General features: G+C 45.6%; 1 protein-coding gene across 1 annotated transcript; it reads left to right on the top strand.

Moving 5' to 3' along the window:
• Positions 1 to 5,489: 5,489 nt before the first annotated feature.
• Positions 5,490 to 10,301, top strand: LOC113407007 (UPF0415 protein C7orf25 homolog). Its single transcript, XM_026654052.2, has 2 exons — positions 5,490 to 5,608; positions 8,911 to 10,301. Exon 2 carries the CDS (start codon positions 8,927 to 8,929, stop codon positions 10,193 to 10,195), a length of 1,269 nt encoding a protein of 422 aa, XP_026509837.1. The 5' UTR covers positions 5,490 to 5,608; positions 8,911 to 8,926; the 3' UTR covers positions 10,196 to 10,301.
• Positions 10,302 to 10,812: the final 511 nt, after the last annotated feature.

Genomic DNA, 10,812 nt, shown 5'->3' with positions numbered 1-10,812 from the left:
ACATCTCTCACGCTGATATCTTGTACTCTAGAATCTTACCTTTTGTAAAGAAATGTAGGGCTAGAAAGAACCTAAAAAAGTCATCTACTCTGTCCCCCTCCACTGATGTGCGACATACTTAGGTGGTCCCTGACAAGAGTTTGCCTAACCTGATCTTAAAAACCTTCAGTGACAGGGATTCCACAACTTCCCTTGGTAATCTATTCCAGTACCTAACTCTTTGTATAGTTAAAAGGATTTTCCTAATATCTAACCTAAACCTTCCTGCAGATTAAGCCAATTATTAAAGGTAAGACAAGTAGATATGCAGAACAATTGATCAATCCTCTTTATAACAGCCCTTAATATATTTGAATACTATGATTAGGTATTCCCCTCCAGTGTTCTTTTCTTAAGACTAAACATGGCCAGTTTTTTTTTTAACCTTTCTTCATAGGCCAGGTGTTCTAAACCTTTTATCATTTTTGTTGCTCTTTACTGGCCTCTTTGTCTACATCTTTATTAAAGTGTATCCAGTGTTGGGCTTCAGTGTATTTCACCTAAGGTCTCACCAGTGCATAGTAGAATGGAACAATTACTTCCTGTGGCTTACATACAACATTCCTGTTAATATATCCTAGAATATTAGCCTTTTTTGCAATTGAATTTTATTGTCTTATATTTAATGTGTGATGCACTATGACCCTGAGCCATGATGAGCCAGTTATTTCCCATTTTGTATTTGGGCATTTATTTTTCCTTTGTAAGTGTAGTACTTTTCACTTGTCTATATTGAATTTCATCTTGTTGATTTCAAACAAATTTTCCAATTAGAATTCAAAAGGATTTGAATTCTAATTCTGTCCTCCCATCTTGGTGTAATCTACAACTTTTATAAGCATATTCTCCATGCTCCAAGTCGTTAATGAATATATTGATTAGTACTGGACTGAGCACAGACCTGTGTAGGACTCCACTAGATGTGTCCTCAGAGTTTCATAGAAAACCATTGATGACTACTCTTTGAGTATGGTTTTTCGACTGGTTGTCTACCCACTTCGTAGTAATTCCACCTAGACCACGTTTCTTTAGTTTGGTTATGAAAATGTAATATGGGACTCAAAAAATTACTAAAATCAAAATATATCTGTAGCTTCCCCCATCTACTAGGCTAGAAACCCTGTATTATGACAGTCTTTGAACAGTGTGTAATTGATGCAGAGAGGAGACTGGAACAATAGCTCTAAGGGATGTGAACTCAAATAACCATACTGATATTTAAATCCTCACTGGGTAACTATTCCATTCCTCAGCTAAGGCAGGAGAGGGAAGATCATGAATCTGCAGAGTTTACATGGAGAGATGTCTCAGGGGAGAGGTGTGATTTTTTTTTTTTTTTTTTTCCTCTGGACCCCCAATCAAGAAAGGCATGTCCAAGGATTCTAGCAGCACGCATGGGCATATTCCCATGGGTATATCAATGGGAGGCCAAGCTCAAAGCCCTGTGAAGCTCCGACGAGTGCACACAATCATATTTTGAGCATTTGCACAGCCTACTGTGAGGAGTATTTCATTTTAATGATTCGCACAGGCAGAGCTTGGTCGAGAACCACCACCCATTTTCTTCCATCATGACCCGTAGCTTACTCCTACTGTGGAAATTACGCCACTGTACCAAGACAGCTGAACTGAAAATAAGTCAATTTAAAATAATTGCCTAATCTTTATGGAGTCTTTTTAAAAGGTGTTTACCATTTGGCCTAGAAATTTTTAAAGATGATTTTTAATGGAAAGTTAAAAATACATGTAACTTGTGTGTGTGTGTAAATATATATACGTGTGTGTGTGTATGTGTATATATATATATATATATATATATTTTTTTTTAAAATTGGTTATTTTTAAGTGATGGTAATTTAGTTTTGGAGCATGTTATCAAATGCAAAAATAAAGAGCACTTCAAGAGTGAAGTACATTTTGTGGCAAAGTATACAGTGGTGCTAGTCTCCAGCTGGTGCAGTTTGTCTTGCATCTTCATGAATATCAAAGTCTTTGGCTATAATCCACTAGACAATAATCTTGGAAACAGCTGCTATGTCATTCTCTAAAATTGCAGCCTCTAAACCGCTAGCATAAATTTATGGTAGCTAATGTGTGGGATATTGGCAGCAGAGAGACTAAACAATATTGGAGGGGAAAGACAAAGTTAGAATTGTTCCAAGTTTGATTTCAAATAGGGTTTCATGTGTGGATCAACAGATGTACCAGAGCCTAGAATTGTATTGCAAAACTTCTAAAGTTGTGATGTACAGTGCTGTAATGTGAATGCCACAAAAAAGCAAAAGAAACATTAAACAGATGTTCTGACTCCCTGTTCCATGTGTTGACTTACATGATCTTTCTTCAGTAAGGCCCCAGTCCTGGAAGCTGCTCTGCTCCTCCAGACACTCATGCCAGTTTGGATCACTAACAATTCTGCCATGGAGTCACAGATAGTCCCCTTAAACCTTTCAGTCTAGCTTGCCATCCAGACAAACTAGACTTACTGATCAATGGTCACTTACACCAAAAATCACATCATACTAAGGTTACTTTTGGAGTGATCTGTCCATTCAAAATGTCTTTCAGGGCAATCCAGGAGGCAGCTCCTGGGGATCTCTGGCTTCAGTTTAGAGTCTCTGGTCCTTTAGAGTTCAAACAGCCAGAAAGACAGGAAATTTTCCTATGGTTTTGTTTTATTTCCTTCGTTCAGCTTTCATGCCCACAGAATAAGCTTCCTAGCACATAGCATTTCCTAGGTGTAATTGGGTCATTAACCAATCCTTCGGATTGCAATGGTCCTTGATAACCCATTTTATTTTGACAGTCATTCTGGATGGGTGGGGGAAGGGAGGAAGGGGACCCATGCCTGAGTTCACAAGTCCAGAGTAAACATTTTCAACGTTATAAAGCAAAGCTTAAGTATTTTCTTATAGCAGGGAATACAGACATTACAAGTGAGATTAATGCATCCAACAACTTACAAGCATTTCATAGAGTCGAAATACATTCTTACATAGGCACCAACTCCGTGGGTGCTCCAGAGCAAATAATTAGCAGGTGCTTAGCACCCACCGCAGCTGAGCTTCCCCCCTGCCCCACCCACCCCCCAGTGCCTCTCCCCCGCTGGTGGCCCCGCTGATCACTCCTCCCGCTCCCTCCCAGAACCTCCTGCCTGTCGCAAACAGCTGTTTTGCGGTGTGTAGGTTGGCTCTGGGAGGGAGCAGTGGGGACAGGGTGCACTCAGGGGAGGGGGTGGAAAGAGGTGGTGAAGAGGCAAGGTGGGGGTGGAGCAGGGGTGGGAAGAGGTGGGGTGGGACAGGAAGAGGCAGTGGCTTTGGGGAAGGGATGGAGTGGGGGCAGGATGAACAGGGGCTTTGGGGAAGGGGTGGAGGGGAGTAGAGGTGGGGGCAGAGCAGGGGCAGGAAGAGGCAGGGGCTTTGGGGAAGGGATGGAGGTGGGGGCAGGACCTGGGGCGGGGGGGGGAGTCGAGCACCCCCCCCCCCGGTAGAGGGGAAGTCGGCGCCTATGCATTCTTATAAGACTAATACCTATTTTGAGCAAAACTAACATATAGGTGTTAATTGTAGTGCAAATTTAAACTGAGGCTGGAGGCCATGATGGCATCAGGTGGTCAGATCTTAGCTAATGTGTGCAGCCTGGGCAAGAGCTGGCATTTGGCCTGACAGTGTCGCAATATTGTTTATGGTGACTGAAGGATTTTGATGTGGCTAGGGTGGCCAGGTGTCTGGTTTTCGAATAGAAAGTCCAGTCGAACAGGGGACCTGACAGTGTCCAGTGAGATCTACTGACTGGCACCCAAAGTCCAGTAAATGCAGGCGTGGAGGCACCAAGTCATCACCAACATCAGCCCCTACTCAGCCAGGGCCACCTCCTACCTGTGTTGGGCGACTACAGCTCCCAGCCCCGGCTCTGCAGGCGAGTCCCTCCAAACCTGGGCAGTGAGCGATGGGGGGAGGGGAAAGAGGAGTGAATGGGGGTGAAGCCTCAGGGTGAGGGGTGGAGCCTTGGGGAAGCAGTGAGGCTTTGGGGGAATAGGTAGGGCAGCAGAGGTTCCAGCACTCCTGCTGATGTATCTGGTATTTAAATATTACAAAGTTGGCAACCCTGGATGTGGTGCAAATTTAAACTGAGGCTGGAGGCCATGTGGCATCAGTCAATTAAGAGTGGTCTGGAGTTGGAAAAAATGATTTAAAACCAGTCTGAAAGATGCAGGAACTCCCTGGAGACTGGACCACAGCTGATGTTTAGTATCAGCACAGCGTAGACAGCCTCCCTCCCTCTTTCTAAAGATTTTCACAGAGAATCTCGTGCATGTTTGCTTGTATATTTCTACTAGTTATACCAGGATGGTCCAGATGTCACCCCTTCAAACACTAAGGAGCAGAGATGTCCTTGTGATCCATTGGATCTCAAATAAGGAAGCTCCCATAGTGGAGGTAGAGGCCCTGCATTCTTGTTTTGGGCCTTACAAATCGTAAAATCGTTTCTTGTCATAAAGGGTAACTTCTGTGCTGTCACTTTTACCAAAGATAATACTGATCCCTTTATTCTGATCTGTTTCCCCACTTACTTTTTGAATGCTATTTTTAGAGGGGGTAGAGTGCCGGGCTGAGAGAGCATGAGCTGAACTAACTTGAAATTGGGTTTGTTTAGTTTGGAAAAGAGAAGACTGAGAGGGGACATGATAGCAGTTTTCAGGTATCTAAAAGGGTGTCATGAGGAGGGAGAAAACTTGTTCACCTTAGCCTCTAAGGATAGAACAAGAAGCAATGGGCTTAAACTGCAGCAAGGGAGGTCTAGGTTGGACATTAGGAAAAAGTTCCTAACTGTCAGGGTGGTTAAACACTGGAATAAATTGCCTAGGGAGGTTGTGGAATCTCCATCTCTGGTGATATTTAAGAGTAGGTTAGATAAATGTCTATCAGGGATGGTCTAGACAGTATTTGGTCCTGCCATGCGGGCAGGGGACTGGACTCGATGACCTCTTGAGGTCCTTTCCAGTCCTAGAATCTATGAATCTATGAAAGGTCGGCAGGATGTCTGGGGGCAGCGATTTGTGACATTCTTCCGGAAGCAGGGGAGGGAGGGGGAATCTGTCTGTTGCAGCCTGAGGTACATAATATGTCCTAATCTGGCAAATGCTAAAGTAACTCTTACTATCCAGAGGAAGAGAAAAAATATATCCATTCCCTTCTTGGGAGGTTAGTTTTTAGAGCTATGGAACAGATATGGGTATGAATGGTAGGAGCAGGATAAATTCTCTGTAATGCGCCCTCACCCTTATACCCCCCTAAAGTAAATAAAAAACACAAGGTAAGAATGAAGGGGTTTCAGCTTATCCCTACAGTAAAGCCCTGGCCTGGATCGCTAGGTGGCGCTGCAGGCGGCTGAGCAGGTAGAGCGTGCGGCAGCCAGGCCGGGTTTCCGCTTAGCTCGCAGAAGGGGAAGGGCCGGAGTGGGCCTTGCCATTGGCTTTCTATGGATGGGTTTAGCGGGAGCAGCTGCTGTTGCACCGGGGGAAGGAGCGTGGCACGTGCCGCGGGGCTGATTCCCCCCCCTTTCAGGTGTAAGTATTGCCCACGCTCGGGCTGCGGCGGGGACCCCGAGGAAGGACAGCTATAGAACAGTGCGATGGACTCCAGGAGGGGGAAGACTCCGAGACTAACGCACGGTCCCGGTGAAGGGATTTACCTTCATCGAGAGAAAGACTGGGGGTAGCAGTTGGGTCGAGATACACCAGTAAACAAGACTTCCTTGCTAGGGACACTCCCTCCATTTCAGGAGACAGGAGCCCAGGCAAACCCCCCTGGGGATCCAAACGCACCTCACTCGGGGTGGGGTGGGTGGGGGTCTCTTTTTTGAAAGGCAGGTGGAAGGGCCTGTTTAGACGGATGGATGGATTTGGCTGTGTGGCCTTTCTCAATGAGATGTCTAACCTGCTACATACTTTTAAATGCCCCTTTATAGCGCGAGCCTGCAGCCTGAGACCCCTGCATTAGGGGAGGTTTTGTGCATTGGGTAAAACTACACAGAGGAATCACCTGAACTCAGGCATGCAAAGGAAGCCCGGTGACTCGCTGCTCAGTGCAGATTCCTGGGGCTAGTTACACGCAGTAACGAGCTGCTGCTGGGTTAGTGGCGTGGTGCGGTTTGATTGCCGGGGAAGTGGGTGGGAACCTGCTCAGCAATAAGCAGGGGGCGAGCCCTGGGAAGGGGGGGGTGGGGGAGGAGGGTGCTGCTTGCTTGCTACGGGAGCAGCAGCCCGGTATTTAAATCATTTTGCCCTGGCTTAAGATGGTGGCTTCGCTTCCTCCCTGTCTGCACCCATGTGATTTCTCCAGGCGGTGTCTGCTGCAAGGAGCCGGAGGCCAGACCGCAGGAGGGCCAGGTAGGGGTGGGGTGAGCGTTTCCCTCCCCCAGCCTGTGCTGTGTGCTCTCGTCCTCTGCTCTTGTAGGGCTGTAGCTGGGGGGAGGAGCAATGGCACTCTGCGGGGGCTTCCAAGTGAAAGTGTTGGGGCTCAGCTGAGGGGTCTGGGTGCTGGGGGAATGGGGCTTGGTGGGGTGGGGGTTTGAGTACAGGGAGCTCAGTGGGGGTCTGCAGGCAGGGGGGCTGAGGGCCAGGGGCACTAGATGCAGGGATTGAGGTTCAGTGAGGTGGGGTTTGGGTATGGAGGGGTAGGGGGGTTCTGAATGTCTGGGGTGAGGCTTGGTGGGGGTGTCTAGGTATGGGAGGTCTGAGGCATGGGGGTTAGGCAGATGGAGGAGCAGCTCCCTGCACAGTGACCCCTCCCCCCATAGCTGAGGAGCACTGGGGGCAGGAAGCAGGGCAGGATGCTGAGCTTTCTGCAGCTGGGGGAGATTTGTGGGGGTGAATCTGACACAGCCCCAGCAACTCCTTGCACGGGAAGAGGAAGTCCCACTCTCTTCTGCCTCCAGCCCAGCTGGAACTAGCAGCTGATCCCAGCTCAGAGTAGGAGCCACTGGCTGGGGTGTCCCCAGCCCTGTGGTGATTTACCTCTCCACCGGCTGCTCCGGATGTCTGAAAAAATGTATCTGCGCAGCTAGGGAGTGTGGCGTGACTGCCTTTGCAGCTTCCCTGTCAGAAAGTCACATTTCAGCGGGGAAGCAAAGAAATCTGTGGGGGACATGAATTCTGCACACGCGCAGTGGTGCAGAATTCCCCCAGGAGTATACAGAACTGGTTGTTCTTCATTTCTGCCATGTTGCACGTTGGTCTGACCTTACCAATCATGACAATGTGATTATTTGCGTGCATTTAATTTTTCCTGTTATGAATTGTGTAGTGATATCAAAACATATAGCCAACACATTTATTGCAAAACTGAGTGTACTCACTGGTCGGTTTTATGTACAGATGCAAATGATGGCTTGGGAGACTGGGAATCAATAAGAAAGTAGGATTATTTTAACATAAACTCTGGAGTGCTGTTGTGAAGTGTCTGGGTTTTGTGATGAGCAGCACTGAAGAACTGGTTTTTCAGATATGGCTGGAGGAAGCATCAGGCAAAAGGGGCAGCAGGAAAGAAGACTCATTTAGAAATGAAAAGAGAACATTAAGAGTGATGTGAGGAGATTACATTTGACTTGATAGGCAATAGGGAGCCAATGAAGGTACTTCAGGAGTTTCTAAATGCCATCTTAGTGGTGGGAGAGGTAGATTGTTTTGCTATTTTCTTTATTTTTTTGTGGCGAAGAGCCTGAAGAGATTGAGTTGGTCATGTGACGATGATGATGATGGATTGAATAAGGATTTTTGTGCTTGGAAGATTTTTGGTGATATTGGGTAGAGATAGTTGTAAGTGTGGCTTCAACTGCATATGGGCTCAAAGATTCCACAAATCTGGGCTCAGAACCTGCATTAGCAGATCCATATTCAGGGGGAGTGCCTAGTTCCTGTGTCTGGTTCCAGTTGTCTCTGTCATCAACATCTGGTTCTCTTCAACTAGTGTGCATCTAACCTTGTCTGAAAATGATAGGGGGGTGTATATGTGTATTACCCTGTGGTAAATACAAAAACTACTTGCAATAATATTTGATGCTCTGTGTGGTTCCCCCACCCCCACCCCCAGAAGTCTTCCCATATTAAGTAACCGATCCTTTCCACACCGTGACGAAGTAGGTAAATAATATTATACCCATTATACTGATTGGGGGGGAAGGGGGAATGACATGCCCAATGCCATACAATTAATCTGTCACAGAGCCAGTTTACCATACAGGAGTTCCTGGATCCTAGGCCTATAGTCAATCCACTATACTACACACCTTGTAATCTGAAACTCTCTCTGTAATTAAAGGTCAGCCATGCAACAGTCTTCTAGGTTTACTCGCCTAATTAGCAGCAGTTCTACAATGTAAGGAGAGACAGGAGGCTGTCTTTAAAAATGGTAAAGCACAATGAGCTCCCAGGGTGCAGTATAAGCAATTAAAAATAATAGTGTGTAAACTTAGGGACAGGGTGGAGCCTTAGAGCACAATGAAGCTTGTATAAATTTGATTGTGTGAATAAGCTTAGAAGTGAGGGCTGAGTTTTTTCAGAAGCGGTTAGGGATGTTGGACACTCAAATAGAAGAATCGTGGAAGACATCTTTTTGAAGGCCTGGATTTTTCTGAAAACACTGAGTACTCGTCTGCAGAAAATCAGGCCCCATCAAATCATTAGTCACTTTTTTTGAAGAGCTTGGCCAAGGTGTTACAGTTTCTAATGCCCACGCCACATAACTATGGTAGTTATTGCACAAAATCCAGTGCAAAGCTCTGATGTATGGTGTTGGAAAAGCCTCTTTCTATATTGTCTTTGTCACTGAACTTGTAGTAATGATGATCTCTTTTGCTTTCATCTAATAGAAATAATGCTGTCAACATGTCTGTGCAGTCATTGCTTTGTGAGAGAATCGCCGTTGCTAAGGAATTAATGAAGAGAGCAGAAGCCCTTTCCAGATCACAGAAAGGAGGTATAGAAGGTGGAGCAAAGCTATGCAGCAAATTGAAGGCCGAGTTGAAATTCTTGCACAGGGTGGAGGCGGGGAAGGTGGCCATTAAGGAGTCCCATCTGCAGAGTACCAATCTTACACATCTCCGAGCCATAATTGAGTCAGCAGAGAACCTGGAGGAGGTCGTCAGTGTCCTTCATGTCTTTGCCTATGAAGACTGCTGTGGAGAAAAGCAAATGCTGGTGGTAGATGTTGTTGCAAATAGTGGCCACACTTGGGTGAAAGCAATTGGTCGAAAGGCTGAAGCTCTTCACAATATTTGGCTGGGCCGGGGCCAATATGGCGACAAAAGCATCATTGAGCAGGCGGAGGACTTTCTGCAAGCAAGCCGTCAGCAACCAGTGCAATATAGCAACCCCCATATTATCTTTGCTTTTTATAATAGTGTGTCCAGTCCTATGGCAGAGAGGCTGAAAGAGATGGGCATATCCGTGCGGGGAGATGTAGTTGCTGTTAACTCTTTGGCAGAGCACTTGACTGAAGAGAGACACCTAAGTGCCAGTGAATCTGAGGAAGAAAGCCCTGAGGTCCTGCAGGTGACCAGAGTAGACCGGGAGAATTTAGTAGCCAGCATTGCTTTTCCTACAGAGATCAAAGTAGATGTGTGCAATAGGGTTAACTTGGACATCACTACTTTAATTACATATGTCTCTTCCCTTAGCTGTGGTGGCTGCTACTTCATTTTTAAGGAGAAAGTGTTAACGGAGCAGGCAGCACAGGAAAGGAAGGAGAGAGTCCTGCCTCAGTTGGAGGATTTCATGAAGGGCAAGGAGCTGTTCGCTTGTGAATCCGCAGTCAAAGATTTTCAGTCAATCTTAGAAACTCTAGGAGGACCTGGGGAGAAAGATCGAGCCATCTCTCTCATGAAGAGAATTAATGTGGTGCCAGACCAGCCCTCTGACCGTGCCTTAAGACTAGTGGCTAGTTCAAAAATTAATAGCCGCTCTCTAGCCATCTTTGGGACAGGAGACACTTTAAAAGCCATCACGATGACCGCAAACAGTGGTTTTGTTAGGGCAGCAGCTAACCAAGGGGTTAAGTTTAGCGTGCTTATCCATCAGCCAAGGGCACTGACTGAAAGCAAGGAGTCTGTTGCCATGCCTTTACCAAAGAACTGCACAGCTGATAGTGGGCTTTGACTAAGCCATCTAATTAATTAGTCATTAAAATAACTGTTTAAACGTGCTGCAGTGGAGGCAGTTCAAGAAATAGAACTCTCAAAACAATACATTTTTTTTCTTTTTGTGTGCCAGATCCTAATACGTGTAGTAATTTACCTTCAAATGAAAAATTCAAGAAAAGCAGAATCTGTACATCATTCAGAATAGTGGTTGTAATGGATAAAAAAATATAAGTTAAAACACGTACATCCTCTGTATGTGGAATTTTTGTTCTCAACTCAATAGAGTATACAATAATTTATTCAGGGGGATAACTGCATTTAAGTGGAAAATGTTAACTGTGTTCTACCTTATTAAAAAGTTCAGTTAGAAACTCAAGCCAAGCGTGCTTCCAGTGTATCTGTGCCCTGTGACGCTTTCATCCCCTTTTGAGGGACTACAATTTTTAAAAAGGATTGTGAAATCACCTCTGCAAAATGTGAACAAATAGGATAAGTAAAAGGATAATTTGATTTTTCATTTATTGGATAAAGTGAACTACTAGAAGAACATGCACCATGTTAAACATGTTCAGTATGCTAAGGAATGATTGTAATATACCAACTGATCATGTGTACAAATGCCAATGCCCAGCT

Source organism: Terrapene carolina, unplaced genomic scaffold (genome assembly GCF_002925995.2).
Source record: "Terrapene carolina triunguis isolate 2854851 unplaced genomic scaffold, T_m_triunguis-2.0 Scaffold179, whole genome shotgun sequence".
Lineage (NCBI taxonomy): Eukaryota > Metazoa > Chordata > Testudines > Emydidae > Terrapene > Terrapene triunguis.
Note: the sequence above shows the minus strand (reverse complement) of the source record. Positions and strands in the feature narration are given on the sequence as shown.